Source organism: Apium graveolens, chromosome 11 (assembly GCF_009905375.1).
Source record: "Apium graveolens cultivar Ventura chromosome 11, ASM990537v1, whole genome shotgun sequence".
In the NCBI taxonomy this organism is placed as follows: domain Eukaryota; kingdom Viridiplantae; phylum Streptophyta; class Magnoliopsida; order Apiales; family Apiaceae; genus Apium; species Apium graveolens.
In genome coordinates this window covers 15,898,676-15,918,199 of record NC_133657.1, presented here as the reverse complement: position 1 = coordinate 15,918,199, position 19,524 = coordinate 15,898,676, and the positions used below count along the sequence as shown (strand labels likewise).

The 19,524-nt window shown below is 33.0% G+C and overlaps 2 protein-coding genes across 2 annotated transcripts; both read left to right on the top strand.

Annotated features, from left to right (window-relative positions):
- Positions 1–2,682: 2,682 nt before the first annotated feature.
- Positions 2,683–5,063, top strand: LOC141697758 (cyanidin 3-O-galactoside 2''-O-xylosyltransferase FGGT1-like). The gene has a single exon (XM_074502294.1). The coding sequence runs from the start codon at positions 2,898–2,900 to the stop codon at positions 4,278–4,280; it is 1,383 nt and encodes a 460-aa protein (XP_074358395.1). The 5' UTR covers positions 2,683–2,897; the 3' UTR covers positions 4,281–5,063.
- An 818-nt stretch (positions 5,064–5,881) lies between these two features.
- LOC141697303 (acyl-coenzyme A oxidase 3, peroxisomal-like) lies at positions 5,882–10,918 on the top strand. Its single transcript, XM_074501600.1, has 13 exons — positions 5,882–6,501; positions 6,899–7,016; positions 7,153–7,260; positions 7,747–7,919; positions 8,043–8,142; positions 8,454–8,528; positions 8,660–8,790; positions 8,871–9,006; positions 9,086–9,205; positions 9,600–9,749; positions 9,838–9,942; positions 10,091–10,192; positions 10,421–10,918. The coding sequence occupies exons 1-13, from the start codon at positions 5,978–5,980 to the stop codon at positions 10,661–10,663; spliced, it is 2,085 nt and encodes a 694-aa protein (XP_074357701.1). The 5' UTR covers positions 5,882–5,977; the 3' UTR covers positions 10,664–10,918.
- Positions 10,919–19,524: the final 8,606 nt, after the last annotated feature.

Here is a 19,524-nt window from a genome sequence, read left to right as displayed (position 1 = left end):
GAGGTAGTAAAGTTGAGTTAGTTGTTATAAAAGTTTTAAATATTCAAATTTTTATTTTATATCATAACCTGTAATCGATCCGGATTTGAGATGTCATTTGTATATTTATATTAATATACATGTTTATATTGCCTAAAGTTGTTTCGTGACACTCAATCTTGATACCAGATTTGGGGCTGTCACACTGATCCCAAAATTCTGTTCACTAATGACTTTGTTCATTTGCAACCCTATTATATAAAATGTCAAGGGCTTGATTTTTTGAATTAAAGTGGTTATAAAAGTTTTTTTTACATCTTTGTATTGTATTGTTAATGAATTGATGGACAAATGATTGTTTTGGATTTTTGGTTGTAAGATGTTTGATGCGGAGTTTTTTTGGTTACTTAAGTCGAGCATAATGGGATTTTGAAGTTACATCGATTGATAGCAGGCTGTGTTTGTCTCGTTCTTAAAAATCGTGTTTGTGTGATCAAGCTTTAGCAATGATAGTTTCTAATTCAGCATTTATGAAATTAATGACAATCATTTTTTCATTTGCCAAAAATTAAAACGGAAATTTTTGTAGCATATCATATTTTGTCATCCCTGAGGTTTAAACTTCTTAATATGCATTATGTAGAGTTGGGGTCTAGGAAGTAGCTGGAAACTTCATTAGGAATACAGTTCTGCCGTTTATATCATATTTTTTATTAGGGCTGTAATTCGAGTCGGGCAGCTCACGAGCTCGCCCTGCTCAAACTCGTTTAAGTGGCCTCAACTCTGCTCGTTTAGTTAAACGAGCCGAGTTCGGGCAGAGGTTCCGACTCGTTTAATTACTCGAGTCGGCTCGGCTCGGCTCGATTCGTGAAATTAAACGAGCCGAATTCGGGTGGAGGTTTAGGCTTGATTAAGTGTAAAATTAAACGAGTCGGCTCGCCCGACTCGTTAAAATCGGCTCGTTTAGCTAAATGAGTCGGCTCGACTCGAATCGTGAAATTAAACGAGTCGAGTTCGGGTAGAGGTTTAGGCTCGTTTAACTAAACGAGCCGGCTCGGCTCGGCTCGACTCGATTAATCTCGGCTCGAATTACGTCCGGTTCGAAACTCGGCTGGTTCGGCCCGAATTACAGCCCTATTTTTTATACAAAAGGCCTATGTTGGTAAACAGTTCACTTAGTTTATTTTGTTTGTATATAGGTACCGTGCAATCACAAGTGCATCCTACCGGTGACGGATTCAGGTTCAAAAATAAGGATGGTCGAAATTATTTTTTTTACTAATATTTATCGGATCATTAGCTGTTTATAAATATTAAATATTGATTTGACTCGAAAAAAAATTTAATATATAATTTTATATATTAGATTATTGCGAATATTTCTACTGAAATTTTATTTTAATTGTTACAGTTGCTGACAATTTTATCGACATATAAATCCAAATCCAAGAATATTTAATATTTTTGTTTTTTTCAACCATCTTTTAAGCCAAGTCATGAATACCCATCAAATTTTGAAAATTATCTTTGATTCTCATATCATCTATTTAGTTAGAAAACTGGTCTTCAGGTGATAGAAGACATTCGATCAAATTCTAAATGGGGATAAAATCAAGTTGAACTAATTATAGTTTTATCAAAAACTGACAAAGAATTATAGGATCCGCCTCTGCATCCTACTGAGGAGCCATTTGTGCACTGCTGGTATGTGATGTCACTCAAAGAACTTGGTGATCACACGGATTCCAACATCGGGATCATGCCTGTGGAGAACAAGGCGGATCTGTGACATTTGTGAGCTGTCTTCGCTGAGGATACCAAGGTGTTCGCTGAGGAGAGGACCTTCTTGGTAGGTGTTGAAGATGCTTTTACAAAAGTGCTTACTCAGATACATCAAGTTGTTACCAGAAAAGCTCTAAGAATCAGACATGACCCAGAAAAGGATGGAAACTTATAGTTGGCAGCAAGGACGGTGTATTAGCAGTTAAAAAAGCTGGATGCTGCTTTCCTAGATTTTTTTAAAACTAATCTATGCATTACATTTCCAATCTTCAGAGACATCTTATATCTTGCAGCTTAGCTTTTCTGTATGAATTATGGTGTTAAGTTTCAAACATGGAGGTTCCCGGTGAACAAAATTCGAGTTTTTGGCTTGTGAAGTTTAAAATTCTTGGAGTTCACTGTTATAAAAGATTGTAAGTGGAGATGTTCAAGTATATGTTATTATTTCTCCTAGTCTCGGTCTTTCTATAGTTACATTGAAATTGACTATCCGCCATTTTTAGCGTTGTTTCGAGTAATGATTGTTATCTTGTACAATAAAGCAAGATATGCATGTCAGATTTGTTATGGTTGTTTTGTGGAACAAGATGTTGACTAATTAGTAAAAAAAAAAAAGATTTCCTACCATCTCTTTTAATTAAGATCTTGTTTATTGAAAGTATTAATTCGATTAGATGATTTTCCTGTGGGTGCCTAATTTGATCTATTGCATCACTAAAAGACATGTCTGCAGTTAGTAGGTTTGCATGTTTTCGGCATCTACATTTTTAATCTCCCCAAAGAGGCAAAGGTAGCTTTGCAGATGGAGCGAATGTGTTAATTTGTTGTTTCATTTTGTTGGAAGGAACTGCTTTATATTCAAATTACTGAAAAAACATTCTTGATTGTTAAGTAGAGAAAGTAGCTTTCAAAACCAACCACCATTCCAACCACCAATTTTTACTCTGCTTCAACCTCCGGAGGATGCTTGCTGTTGGGACTGGCAGTTGGTCACATGGCAAACAAACCAATACCCTCCCAATATATATATGTTATATGATTGAAAGTATGCAACTGCTTCTTATCTCCACTTTTCCCTCAAAATTGAATCATTCTTAACCTGATCTCATATATTTCATCAATAGAATAACAAAGCTATGGGTGCAGCAAGTCCAAGCTTGCACATTGCCATGTATCCTTGGTTTGCACTTGGACACCTTACCCCTTTCCTCCATTTAGCCAACAAACTAGCTAAACAAGGCCACAGAATCTCCTTAATGATTCCCACCAAAACCCAACCAAAACTACAACATTTCAATCTCCATCCAGACCTCATCACCTTCATTCCAATCATTGTACCTCATATTGAAGGACTACCTAGTGGCTCAGAGACAACATCTGATGTGCCCTTCCCGTTACAGACCCTACTTGTGACTGCCATGGACGAAACCAAGGACTTGGTGGAAGGTCTTCTCCGTGAACTGAAAGTGGATGTCGTGTTTTTTGATTTTGCATACTGGATCCCCAGCTTGGCTAGACAGCTAGGAATCAAGTCACTTCATTACTGCATTATAAGTTCAGCTACAATAGGTTATACTCTCTCCCCGGAAAGACATTGCAGTGGAGGTAACGTATCTGAAGATGAATTAAAGCAACCTCCAGCAAGCTATCCTTTTTCAAACATCACACTTAGCGCCTATGAAGCACGTGCTTTTTCTGCTAGAAAGGTGATGAAGTTTGGAACTAATATGCAGTTCAACGATCGTCTATTCACCAGCTTGAGCCAGTGTGATGCACTAGGTTTCAGAACATGTAGGGAGATTGAGGGTTCTTACTGTGACTACCTTGAAAACCAATTTATGAAGCCCGTTTTACTTACGGGGCCTGTTATCCCAGAGCCTTCTTCATCTGCTTTAGAAGTTAAATGGGCAAGGTGGCTAAGTAAATTTGACTCGGGTACAGTTATTTACTGCGCATTTGGAAGTGAATGCATCTTGAAAAAAGATCAATTTCAAGAATTGCTGAACGGTCTAGTGCTAACAGGTATGCCATTTCTAGCAGCACTAAAAACACCAGCTGGAGCAGATTCGATCGAAGAAGCATTGCCAGATAAGTTTAAAGAACATGTACAGGGAAGAGGAGTAGTTTATGGAGGTTGGGTTCAGCAACAACTGATATTAGAACACCCTTCAGTTGGATGCTTCATAACACATTGTGGATCAGGTTCTTTAGCAGAAGCTTTACTGAATAGGTGTCAACTGGTGCTGCTGCCGCAGGTTGGTGATCAAATAATCAACGCCAGAATGATGAGTCGAAATCTAAAGGTTGGTGTGGAAGTGGAGAAAGGAGAAGAAGATGGGGTGCTTACTAGAGAGAGTGTGTGCAAAGCTGTGGCTACTGTAATGAAAGAGGATAGTGATGTTGGGAAACAAGTGAGAAACAATCATGCCAAGTTGAGGCATTTTCTGTTGGACAAAGAATTGGAATCCTTTTACATCCACAACTTCAGTAACAAATTGCAGGAGGTATTAATGGGATGATATTGATGTTATGCTGGATGTGTTTTTTACACACTATGCTAATTAAAATTGTCCAAGGTTATGATTGTTGGTGTAAGTTTATTATTCACAAATAAATCATTTTAAAGTAGTTGTTAGTCCATAATAACATAGATTATGTCAAACTTAATGTCCTGAACCATGGTGAACGTGACATGATTTATCAAATCCTGATTTGAAGGTAGCTGTTGGGGCATACAGATTAGGGTGATAGTAATTGTATATTATAGTTAGTCAGTGAACAAAGAGAGATGGCTATGTCACGAATTGAGTAGTTGGTGTGTGATGCTGCTTTCCAAGGACTGAAGTGCTCTATCAAATGTATATCATTTTCCCAGAAGTGTGAAGCACTTGGAGCTTGAAAATATGACTAGTCATGTGGATCAACTCGTCTTGTTGGTGAAAAAGTGCAGCTTACCTTTCACAGCTGGGCTTCACACCAATTATGCTTCATACATATTGAAAGTTTATCCTTTTGTACATGTATGATTATGTACACCTTGTCACTTGTGATGTTTGGCTATATAAGCAAAACACCAGACCAATAATGTTTTACAAAGCTATGCTACTCGAGATTTGTGGACTTCATTCTTTGTAACGAGTCCTACGGAGACACAGTGGAACTACCTTATGAGACTAATATACATCTAGAATAAAGTTGCTCTTCTGCAATGATATTTCTAGAACAAAAATTGCCTTCTATAATGTTACTATAGTCAAATTGTGTCACTTTACTCTTATGGTCAAATAAGTATTAACGATACATACACGACAAAAAATGTGTTACAACAATGTGATTGCTTGGAGTATCAAATAATTTAATTAGTATTATTAGTGTAAATGGAGATTTCATTTATTTTTAACTAATAAAAATTTGACGAGTATTATTTTATAATTATTTTAGAAATTAATTTTATACCCCTATTATTTTCCTTATAAAAAAAATAATCACCTAAAAAGATAAGCACTTGAAAACGGTGGTACTATCAATTAGATATCTTGGCATGGTAGACGGTAATGAAAACAGTCGTGCAAGAAATAAGAGCAGCCTTTATTAGAAAAAAAATTAGCCATATATTATATTTAAAATAGGAAAATATTATAAATTCTAAAATTTGTTATGATAAATAATTTAAGGGGACAATAAAGAACTTTTATTTAACAAATGACTTTTTGTCATTCAAAAAAATAGCTATAGGATGGCGGATATTGTTTGTAATTATGATTATGGTTAGAACTTTATATTAATGCCGGATACATTTTTACTTAGTAAATAGAAGTTTATTTTAGGTTCCAACAACAGACAATATCAGTATTACGTAAAAATTAATTTCTCTGCGATCTCCATAAATATTTTTCTTAATCACAATCATTATACCAACAAATAAAAAATGTTTGAAGAGCTGATGACAAACTGTTGTCAGGGCCTCTCCATATTTTAGAAACTATTCAACCTACTCGTGAACGTTAAACAGTTTTTAAGGCGGAAAAGCACAATAGTCAACCTCCCGCCTTGTTTGACTGGATGGCGCAGCCATATTTTTTGTTGTGCTTGGTCAAATTACTGTATATAATAACGAGCTCATGCGCATCAGCACATCTGTAGCATACACAAAGTTGAATTTTGAAAGAAATGAAAGCTAGTTAAAGTTGAGCTAAGAAATTGAATTTTGAAAGAAATGAAAGCTAGTTCAACTTCAGCTAAGATGGACAATGCTAATCGTGCAATGTTCCGCACCCAAGTTCTAACGCGTCACCTCCAGCAACAAGAAAATAATAAAACTGATATCAACGCTAGTGTACCTGCTAGCTCAAATTCTCTCCAACAATCGATATGCCTCCAGTATTCTCCGCCCGAGGCACGACTCGAATTCGACATCAAGGAAATGAGAAAGCTGGTGGATGGGCACCATGTGGAGCAACGGGACTGGTTGTACAGGCTGATGAATGGGAATCCTGAGCTTTTCGGGGTTAAACAGAGAGGTGACAAAAAGTTTGCCTCACCTGATTATAATCAGTCTATGGAGCAACAAAGAGAAATTACTATGAAGAGGATTTTGTATATGTCTAAACAGGGTGCTTTTGATGGTTGGCTCACTCTGCCTGGCGATCAAATTGATCTCAAGAAATTTGCAATCTTGGAACTTTGCGGAGCTTTTGACCATTCTCTTGCTATCAAAATTGGCGTCCATTTTCTGCTTTGGTATGTATTATCACTAACTTTTACTATACAATAGGTATTTTCGCTTTGTAGGTAAAAGGTACTCTGGCCATTTAGTCGATTAATCGCTCGAAGGTAGTCTAGCCGCCCTTAATCATCCAACATTTTTTGGAACATTGCTTGTAATAAAGAATTGATAGGCACGTTATGTCTTAATATGACATTTATAAATTTTTTGAAGATTCACATCTCTTAAATGTGTCTTCCCCAAATACATCTTCAGAATGTTTACTTCTCAAGTATGCAAATTTGATTTTTTGTCATCAGTGACTTGATGTAATTTTTATATGTAAAAAGCAGGAGTAAACCTTGTTGATAACTAATTTAAATTTGGTAAGTGACATATATGATCAATAAATTTAGTTAAATTAACTTACAGGGGTGGTGCCATTCAGTTTTTGGGGACAAAGAGACACCATGACAAGTGGTTGGAAGTCACTGAAAAGTACGGCATCATCGGTTGCTTTGCCATGACTGAGTTGGGCCATGGAAGTAATGTATGTTCCTACTGTATCTCCCAGTTTTCTGATTAACTTTTGAACTAGTCTTGGCCTCTTGGGAAATTACAGTGAGTTACATTTTGCAACAATTTCGGTGATTTTCTCAACTGATTTATTTGTTCTCCACTTTTAGGTCCGTGGCATTGAAACAGTAACCACATACGATTCCAGCACCGGGGAGTTTGTCATTAACACACCCTGTGAATCAGCTCAAAAGTATTGGATAGGAGGCGCAGCTATTGTGAGATACCCTAATTCCTCATTTACTCTTGCTACCATCATATGAGTGTGTGTAGGATCGTGTTTTATTAAAAACTAATACAAATCACGGGTTACAGTAGTATAAATCACTCATGGTCTTAGTTTATGAATCACAACTTTGTTAATCATTGCTGTAGTTTGCATTATTGAGCACCTATATATGGAGAATTTAAGTCAAGGAAATCTTGTGATACATTGTAACAATGTCAAATAGAAAAGTAATGAGGCTCAACATTATCTAGCATGTTATATTTCAGCTCACTAATGTAGTAGTAGTTTAACAATCATGGTGAAGCGTATAGTTTTTGTTTATGTCAACATAATTTCTTTAATATAATCATTCAGTCCAAAATTATGTAATTTTTACTAAAACATGACCTAAAAAAATATATTCATTTTAGAGCATTGGTTTGCAAGTACTATCTTTATTTATTTTTTTCTTTCTTTTTTTTTTGTATAATTTTAGCATGCCACCCACACAGTGGTTTTCTCACAGCTTGAGATTAATGGAAAAAGAGAAGGAGTCCATGCTTTTATCGCCCAGATAAGGGATTCCAATGGAAATGTATGTCCTAATGTTCATATAGCTGATTGTGGGCACAAAATTGGCCTGAATGGTGTTGACAATGGTAGAATCTGGTAAAGCGGCTAATTCCTTGTGTTATTTTATTTCATATAACAGTAAATCACTGGTAAAAGGACTATACTCTGAATTATTTTTAACTTTAGTTTAACTAACCTTTACCGCAATTTGTATTCTAGGTTTCATAACTTCCGGATACCTAATGAAAACTTGTTGAATTCAGTTGCTGATGTATCTTCAGATGGTCATTATATAAGTTCTATCAAAGACCCGGATCAGGTGATCATTTTATCATGTCAACATATGTAACTTTTTGTTTCTGCTGTACGTGTGTGTGATCATTTTGTTCAATATGTAGTTCCTCATAAAAATTAGAGCTCTGGTACGTGTGACGTGTGTGTTTATTGAAGTGTAGTTGTAATAACTAAACCCTGACTTGAAGTAATTTAAATCTGGGAATGTCTCCTTGTATCGTAAAAGATTGAGGACATCATGAACGACATTCAAAACATGTATCGAATATTTGAATTGGCCAATAGTAGTTACTTTCAAAGTTGACAAACTGATTTTGATGTATAAATTTCTATCAGAGGTTTGCTGCATTTATGGCTCCTTTGGTATCTGGTCGTGTAAGCCTTGCATCTGGTGCAATGTACTCTGCAAAGGTATTAAACCCATATTTTGCGATAAATGTCTATCTCTTTTTTTCAGTCAGTTGTTTGAATTCAGTACTGTTAAGGGTGAGCATCCTCTGAAACTCTTTATGGTATGTTACACTTGTTTCTTTTTTTGTCAGGTTGGTATAGGAATTGCTATCAGGTACTCCTTGACAAGGCGCGCATTTTCTCTTGCAACAAATGGGCCAGAAGTCCTTTTGCTTGATTATCCAAGCCATCAAAGGCGGTTATTACCCCTTCTTGCAAAGACGTGAGTACTCGTTTATCCTCACATACTGCCTGTGTTCTACAAGTTGGATCCTGAACAATTTATTTTTGATTTCGTCACAGATATGCTTTCAGTTTTGCATCGAACTTTTTGAAAATGTTATACATAAAGAGAACGCCTGAATCAAACAAAATCATCCATGTCTATTCCAGTGCACTGAAGGCTACATTGACATGGCATAATATGACCACTCTTCAGGTTGTAACATAATTGTCCTTGAATGTTATCTATATCATAGCAGCTTCATTTATACTCTGCAGTCTGCACTATGAATTAGGAATGTCGTGAAGCCATAGGTGGACAAGGTTTAAAGACTGAGAATCGTATTGGACAATTGAAAAGTGAGTTCGACGTGCAGTCCACTTTTGAGGGGGATAACAATGTTCTCATGCAACAGGTATAATGATTATTTTAAATAACTATGAATGTCCTTGTAAAGACGCGGTCTTGCTTGTTATAAGAAAGTTGAACAAACATTTTGAGCTCTATTTGACATCCACAGTTCGTTGTCTGTAACAGTGAGATGGACATGAACTGGAGTGCCTTCAATGAATTATTGCCTAGAAACAGATTACAGTTTGATTTAATATATCCCATTTTCTCCAATATTAGAAATAAACGTAACTTAAATGTTAAGTGTCCAAGTAAATACTTTCCAAGAAGTACTTCAATTTCATCACCTTCAGCTTTACTAAGGAACACAGTGGAACTTTAACTGTAGTACGTATATACATAATCATAAGATCTGTGTTCTAGCGGTTTTGATAAATCTGGTACCTGAATGACCTCAGGTTAGCAAGGCACTTCTCTCAGAATTTCTATCAGCTAAGAAGAGAAATAGACCACTAAGTAGAGAACTGGGATTAGAGCACATGAATAACTCTTCCCCGGTTATCCCATCTCAACTCACAAGTTCTATCTTGAGGAGCACTCAGTTTCAGGTAATAGATCATTTGCTAGTTCTGTACAAGCTGTCATGTTACAGCAGCCATGCCACAGAAGCTAACACGGATAACTTATATGACGCAGGCGGATATCCTTTGCCTGAGAGAGGGAGACTTGCTGAAGCGTTTTGCAGAGGAAGTTTCCCATTACCAAGCTCAGGGACTAAGCAAAGAACAAACACTGACAGTGGTATGATGAATAACAAATAAAAAAGTTTAAATGCTCTATCCTTTCCTAACCACATTAGTTTTGCATCTTTAATCCATGTTTAGGAAATATGTACTATTGCATCATGCTCTTACCCACTTAACATATTTATTTGCGTCTACTTTTTAAGACTTATCAGCTTGCTGAAGACTTAGGCAAAGCCTTCTCAGACTTGGAGACTTTTCGATCCTTTGTCGAGGTGGAGGAAAATGTATATGCAGGCGACTTAAAGGTATGTTTGGTAATTTCATCACATAAGGGGCCAATTACTCACATTTTAAAGTTTTAAGGACAGGGGTGATTATAGTCCTGAAAGTAGTGTTTGTTGTACTGCCAATACGGTCCAATGGTTATTTGCTCTCAATGATAATAACCAAAATTTGATGAAATGCTTACAAAAAACAATATAAGAAAGTAAATTCGAAAACCATAATCTGATTATTACATACATTTCCTGCAGAACATATTAGGTCTTCTGAGATCCATGTATGTGATGATCACCATAGAGGAAAATGTATCATTCCTAAGATACGGATACTTGTCAACTGCGAATGCTGCTGCAGTGAGGAAAGAAGTGGCCAAACTATGTGCTGAGCTGAGACCCCATGCACTTGCATTGGTCAGTTCTTTAGGCATAGATGATACTTTCTTGAGCCCTCTAGCCTTTAATTGGATTGAGGCCAATTCTTGGTCTGCAGTTTGAAACTAAGCTATCGCAACTTGCCGTAGAAGTAGAGATGGCCTAATTGAAGCTGGGGTTATGCATTTCGGTATAAGTACAGATTCATATAAAATAATTTGGATGCGGCATCTTCAATAAAATTCAAGCTACTGACAATAAAATTGTATGCATTTGAATCTTCAATATAGTACTGATATCAAATCACAGAAACAATTCTCGATATACTAAATATGATTTATATGTATCTATATTCAAAACATGCAAATTTTAATTGTTTCTTCGGTGTCTGAATCTTAATCCTGCGTTTAAGTTCTGTTGGACATGCCGCATCTTCATCATCTCCTCTCTTTTTTTTTCATCCTTGTTAAGACTTGGAGTGACGGAGCACGTAAACATAAAAAATTAAGCGCTAATTCTCGCAAGAACTCTTATAGAAGAAATTCTTTAAAACCTTGAATCCATCCAATTTTCCTTTTTCTTGAATCCACAAAAAAGATAAAATGAAAAATTTTAGGGTTTAATTTTAATCAAAAATTCTTATTCATGACATCTTGATGTTTATAGAGGGATATGCAAACCCTAAAATTAAATATAAAAAAATTCTAATTAAAAATAAATAATCAAAAAATAGCGTGATCATACAGTTTTGAGTATAAGCATGCAATGTATTCCATCTGACCACAAAAAAACTACTGTTATTTTTTTCCAGTTTTGGCATGGTCACGTAAACCAGCGGCATGATCATGTCATCATATGTCCTCAAGAGCGTGATCATGCAGTACTCAGCGTGACCATACCTTTTCTTTTCTTGAGTTTCATCACACTATCAATTAGTGTACCAAAATCCTCTTACGTCGGACTCATGAACTTCAAAAAAACTCGAACTCAAGTTCTCATCTAAAATAAGAATTGAGTCGATTTGCTGTTTATCTCGCCATAATGGTACTTTTAAAGATAATGACCTTATTGGAATTTGGTACCCGAACTCCTCTACAAGATTAACAAATTTTGAAAACAACACTTGAGTTATTCCAACCATACCCATTGTCGACTTAGAACTGAAACCAACTTCAACTTTTTTACAACCAGTATTTACAGGAACAAACATCACATATTTAAAAGAGGGATTACGGGCAAGTCTATCCTCGAATGGATACAAGACATACCCTTCATTGTTGTCCAATTATTTTCTCCCTAATTCCGTGATTTAAGTTCAAATCAAATTGATATGATCTACCAATTACTAACTCACACGATTCAACATCCAAATTATTAAAAACTTTAGTATCTTTGTACCTCAAGCTAGCAATATCAATCACAAAACTTTCACGTATGATAGTCACAACCAATGGATTATTCCAAAGAATATTATATGTTGCGGCATAAATTTGTGAAGGCAATTTGATTTTACTAATCATCTTTCTCAAATAAAAATTCTCATGATATTCATAATTTATCATAATTTGAGAAGTACATAGACTCACCTTACACAACGATGAAATTAAACTTTGAGGTTGTAGATCATCTACAGATTTGTAAATGTCCAAGGACTTTTCATGCACGCCTTTAAGTTGTAGTTCATCGTCGCTATCACTCTCATCTTTATAAAATATCCTCAATATTTTCTTTCTTGTGCTCTTGTAGATCATCATCTTTACTTTCTTTGTTGGTCTCATTTACTCTTAACGAATCACTAGACATACAATTTTCCGAATACACTATCCCACACTCTTCTCCAACTATCTCCACACCGCTCAAATTTTCCAAGAAAATTTTTACGTTTACATGACCAGGCTCTTTTATATCTCTCACGTCCAATAAAGTATCGTATTTTGGTTGTGGACATTCATCGAACACATTGTTAACATAATCAGTTTCAAAATATTGAGTTGTATTATCCTCTTATTTGCAATCAATATGCATCTTAGAATCATAGCCATTTGGTAAAAACCCTTTTATCTTCAATTGTTTCATCTGTTGCCATGTTCTAACAGGTCTTTTTATTTACTTCTCTCTCTGGTCTTTTTATTTGCTTCTCTCTCTGATCACAAGTTTATCACGCCATAAATAAGTAGCACTCATCAATCCAAATGCCACCATCTTAACTTTCTTATTTTCAGGAACCTCCATGACATCGAAAAACTTATCGACATCATTTTGCCAATTTAAGAACTCTTCAATACCCAAAGTCTCAAATATTAACGGTATATAAGCCACTTTCATGTAATCATTATTATATGACTGATTATTTGTATTTGACTTCGCGCCAAATTTCTCACTTACATGATATTTTTCGCCTTGATTGACTCGATTTCGCTCTTCACTTTCAGCTCGACATTGTTTGTTATTGTTATTCATTTTGGATGTCAAAGTATCAACTTGATAAGTAAAAACTTCAGAGCCGCACGGTTAAAGCCGACGTAACCTCTCGAAAATCATTTTTGATAATTGTTTTTTCCATTAATAAATTAACAAAAAGACGGGATATAGCCTGCTCTGATACCAACTGACGCAGCACAGACACGTAAAAAAAGTAAGCGCTAATACTCGTAAGGACTCTTACACGAGAAATCTTTTAAAACCCTGAATCCACAAGACTAACCTCACTTGAATCCACGATGATTTTTTTGAATCAATAAAAAGGATAAAAAGAAAAGCTATTAGGATTTAATTTTAATCAAAGATTCTTATTCATTACTTATTGATGTTGTTTATATATGGATATGCAAACCCTAAAATTAAATAAAAATAAATCCCAATTAAAATTAAATAATAATTAAAATAACATGATCATGCAGTTTTGAATATGAGCATGTAGTGTCTTCCATTTGATCACCAAAAAATTACTGTTATTTTTTTTCATTTTTAGCATGCACGTATAAACCAATGACATACATGCCAACATATGTTCTTAACACCGTGATCATGCAGGAGTCAGCGTACTACTTACGTCTATTAAAATCTAAGATTATAGAAAAATGGGTAAGAAATGTTAATTCCAGCATGTGGTAGTGATTAGTGGGAGTGTGAGACAAGTAAATATCAACTATTACCTCCATTCCATTTTACTAACATCGATCTGTTTACTATTTCCCAGTTTATATCCTCTGGCCTCTAAACAATCCATTTACTATTTATTTTTTCTAAATGTAATTTATACATATATGCTATATTATAATAACTAGAATAAGATGTAAATTATTTTAATAAAATTACAATAATCCCTTATTATCCTAAACTACGACTAATTTTATGTTGCTAAAATACAAATTATTCATAATCATCATCATACGACCTAATAATACTGCCTATGACAGTGTCTGAGGAGGGTATAACGTACGCAACCTTACCCTCATTCCAAAGAATGAAGAAGCTGTTTTTTCAAAAGACCCCCGGCTTGTGTGTGCACAAATTGGTGTGTCCTAAATAAAAAAAATGATAAACAATGATATATAAAAGTAAGTAAAAGTAAGCGAGACATTACCTCCGCCCATCGTTTTCTTTCACATGGGACTTACCTATTCCGTAAAAAGTTATCGGCCAAAAGTAGTTGTCGTAAGTCCCTTCTATTTCTCATATTGCAATCATTTTCATGCACCAAACTCAATTTTTTCCCTAGTATCCCGCTCCAAACTAAATGTTTTGAATTTACCACCCACATGAATATATATGTTCTACAAAAAAACCCAATTTTCACAAATCTTATTTTTTGCCCTCTTTCACTTCTCTCTGCGGCGGCTCATATCATCCATGATGTGCATTAGTCCGAAAAATAAATATTATAATTGATTATAACGACTGAGTCAATGGACAAGTTGAGTCACCTGCTGGAATCGCGAGTAGGAACACCAGCGTGATCGAATATTACAATTGTTTGATTAAATTGTAATTATAATATTAAAATACAAATTGTTGTTTCCTAATTATTTTACTAATTTTATTATATTTTATAATAAATGTTTATATAAATTTATTAAAAATTAATTTTTTTATATATTTAAATAAATAAAAATTTAAAAATAAAATTTAAATATTAACGACTTGCGTTTAAACTAGTATATATAAGCCATGTTTGGAGATTACATCTATGTTGTTTGGCTACCGTAGATAATTTCCTTTGGATCTCATTAGAGCAAGTCCAACAGACTATTTATTCAAACTCTAAGTTGAAATTTAAGAAATGAGGATCAAAAAGTGATTACTTAAATCACTAAAATCATCTCCTCACTCTTTATTTTTAAGAACTAGCACCATTTTTTTAAGGATCTTCTAATCATTATTTTATAATATCTCTTTCTCTCTATTTTACATTATATTTTAATTGATTAAATGTACTTTTAATAGTAAAATATTTTATAAGGAATAAGTTTAAGGTGTATTGTTAGAGACAAACATATTTTTTCATGTCTTAACTTACTAAGAGCTATTTTTTATATTATATTTAAGAATTGAGTTAGCATACTGTTGAACTTGTTGAACTTGCTATTACTATATACTAGCTAAAATCATGTGCGACGGGTTCTCGTTAATATTTAGAAATTTTATTTATCTCGTCATAATATAATTTTAAAATATTTATATAAATATATAATAATTATAAATATATATTTAAATTATAGAATAACCTGTGATCCTAGTTTAGTAGGATAAGTAGATTATTTATGGTAGTTTAACAATTTAGTAGTTTAGCGGATATATTAAACTATTTTTTTAATAATAAGATAAATCGTGGTCGAAGTTTAGTAGAATAAATAGATTATGTCTAGTAGTTTAACGGATATATAACACTATTTATTTGTTATTTTAATATAACCAAAATTAGGAGATAATCGTTAAACCAAATTATACCTCATTTCGGTTATTATAGTATAGATTAAATGGCAACACAGGGGTAAAAAGAGCTATTTTAATGGTTGTGAAATTACGATTTTTTCATTTTATATTTAAAAATTATAAAAATGCCATTCTTGCAAAATTATTGTTAAAATTAAGTACTATTTTTGTATTCAATAGGAATCGAACCCCACACCTTCTACTTAAAAATTTCATGTCCCTGCAAGATGTGCTACATAGTTTTTTAGTTCACTTTGAAATTCTTATTTGATAAGTCACATTCTCTCTTTTTATCAAATTATTTTTTTATAACTTTTAACTTTTTGGTCAATAAAATGTTGGCTTATATTATTTATGTGACTCTATTATTTAAGCAAATACACACACATTTATTTATATTATTTTGTTAATTGTCATAATTTATATTTTTTATAATATTAAATATTTCTTTTTACTGTATTTGGATTTATTTTTTTAAAATATAATTTAGTTTAATTAAGTTTAACTTAATAAGTTTGCGAGTCAAAAGTATCCATTTTAACTCGGGAGTATTTGGAATGAGTACTTGGATAGAAAAAAATTAAATATACTTAAAAGTTAACTTTTAAAACTAATTTATTAGTATAGATATGTATAATATAAAAATTACATATTACTTTAAAGATAAAACCAACTAGAAAAATATATATTAATCTTATTCTTATCATTATTGTAGGACCGAGTTTCATCCGAGCTAGACTCAAAAGCTGGTTTTATTCGACTAATGAAAAATCAACTAGTCAATATATTCGAGTATGTAGACTCGGTGGATATATTGGTTAAGACGGTCGAGTTTTTGAAAAATGATTTTGACTAGTCGGACAGTGACTCAGAAAAATAAAATATTAAAATTTGATCTAATATAAATATTGTATAAAATATAATACATTTTATTATTTATTATTAAATATATTTCTAAATTAAGAAAAAAATACTCAAAGTTTTATTAAATTAGACAATAATTTACACCCTCATATTGGCCAATTTAGTTTTATCATGATATTTTTCTGAATGTAATTTATTTGTTATTATATTTTAAGAGTGCATGTCATTTTTCATTAGTTTTAATATGTCTTACACTCTTATTAATTTATCTAATAATTTTTCAATTTATTTTAGCCACCTCACATATATAAAATCCCTTTAATGAACCTAAGTGTTAAGAATTTACGAGTGACACAAATTTGTAATGAATATGCTCGCTTTTTTTTTACACTTCATTTCTTAGCCTCAACCAAACAAATAGGGATGTCCATTAATCTCGCTCCACCTGACCCAAAAATGATCGCCGCCCTGTTCAGGTCGAGGATTCAGGGAATATTTAAGGGGAATGGAATTAAGAAAGTTTTATAAATATTTCAGGATTCGACAAGGAGTCTACGATTACTGTGTCCCCGACCCCGATATGTGTGTATATATATAATAGGATTTATACTATTAGTATATTTTAAAAATAATCTATAGTTTTTTTGACCATTTTTTTTACAATGCAGTATAATATATGTTTTTAATTTTTAATGTGTCATTTCTTTATATTAGAAATCAATTTTAATATGATTTAATGTTAAAAATTGTAATATTATTAGTGTTTTTTATATAATAAAAATTAATGAATTGTTTTTAATCATAAAAACTTATTAAAATTACAAGATTATTATTTTTAACTATTTCCCGAATCCCGTGGGAATTTCTGTTCGGGCGGGGATTGGAGAATAAAAGAATTCCCGTTCAGGGTTAGGGGCGGTTATAACATTTCCGAACTTCGAAGTGACCCGATGCATATCCCTACAAACAAATTTCAAATATTTTTGTTATAATAATATAATTTTGATTTATTTAGTAATTAGTTTTATATAACTTATAATAAGTATCTAATCTCAAAATTCACGTGGTGAGTGATAATCGAATCCTACTACAAAAAGTAACTCTCACCACTTAAATTATTTAATCAAACTTTAACAGTATGTATGAAAAGAAAAAGAAATAAGACAATTCAGTGATGAACTTTATGTCATCACTTTTTCATGTATTTAAATTTACGAGCAAATCAAACCAAACATACCCTGTATATCCCGCTTAACGCAGGGTCTGGGGAGGGTAATATATATGCAGCCTTCCCCTCATTTCGAAGAATGAAGATGTTGTTTCCTGAAAGACCCCCGACTTGTGTGTGCGTGTCAAAAATACATAAAAGTGAAAAGAAGAATACAACATATACGTAAGAATCATTACTTACTTCAAACAAACAAAAAATTGATCACTTAAATTGAAAAGAGTCGAAACAAACCTTAATCAGTGGTATTATTCACATAGGACTTACCTAATTATTTGTGGATGGTTGTTTGGATGCCCGCAAGTTGCAACCAATCGGGCAAAAAGTTGAAAAATCCATTTTGAAATGGATAATGATGAACAAGTACATGTATGTGTGTTATGGGTAAATATAAAAAGTAACCCCTCGAAAGAAAATTGTTTCTCTAGATGAACAAGATGCATTTTCCTATTGTGAAAGTTGCTTCCGAATGAAACTGTATAACAGTAAAGATAAACCGCTTTTGTTCCAAACTTAATCTGAATCCTTAAAAACATAAAATGAAGAATTGTCGGTGCCCTTGACTTGATCTTGTAATAAGTAGATAAGAATTAATAGTGCAGAAAAAGTTGAAGATGATGATTATGGTTATATGATTCGTCCGAGTGAAAGAGAGTTTCCTACTTTTCTCCTACGTATTGAATGCAGTTTTAACACACACTCTGTTTCACAAACTGCCAAAACCGAGGCAGACAAAGAACTGGAAATTAGGCGAACAATTTGTCATAGCGGGAAGTGCATTTGAAGTGAATTGATTAGATAGACCCTCCTGGAAAAAGTGATATTGAAAATGTTGACTAGGAATCTAGGATATATCAATGCCATCAAATTTATAAAAAATATGTTATTTTTTATTACATAATTGTTATGCGAATATAAAATAAAAGTAAAACAATCATTTTACATATTAAAAATTATTTTTTTAAAGATACACGTTCGTTCAAAATTATATATATATATATATAACACATATATGTACTTGTTTATCATTATCCATTTTAATATGGATTTTCAAACTTTTTACTCGATTGATTGCAACTTGCGGGCGTCCAAGCAACAATCCACAAATAATTAGGTAAGTCCAATATGAATAGTACCATTGTTTAAAATTTGTTTCGACTCTTTTCAATTTAAGTGATCAATTTTTTGTTTGTTTGAAGTGACTACTGATTCTTATGCATATGTTATATTTTTCTTTTGACTTTTTACTTATTTTTGACACGCACACATAAGCCGGGGGTCTTTCAAAAATAACCTATTCATTATTCGAAACGAGGGAAAGACTGCGTACATATTACCCCCATGCACACACAAGCCCTGCGTTAAACGGGATATATCGGATATATTTGGTTTGGTATATATATATATATTACACTAGTATTTTCATGTACGCTGACAATCAATAGAATTCTGTCAAAATTGTTCGCAAACTCGTGCCTAAATCCACTAATTTTTTGTTTTAAATGGGAACCTGGACGGGCTTATATATAATGCTAACCGTACAATAGTTAGCAGTCTCATCCATTCGTTTATATTTGGGCGGGGAACGGGGTTAAGAAAAATGATAAAATAATGAAAGAAAGTTAAAAAAATTAGTAAAATAGTAGAACCGATTAATATTATATGTATAAAGCAGGTATAATAGAAAAAAGTAGTAGATTTAGTTATTTTTTATATTATAAATTTTTTAATATTTTTAAAATTTTTTGAAATATAAACAAGCATCCCAAAAATTAAATTATGAAATATGTAAACAAATAGAAGGGATAATTTATAACTTGTACAATTCCAAAATTGGGACACAAATAAAGTAGAGTATATCTAACCAACTTTTACAATGTGCCGTACACTCCATCAAAAGTTAGTAAACTTTACGGTAACACTTTTTTTTTCCTCTTAAATCACAAATATTTTTATT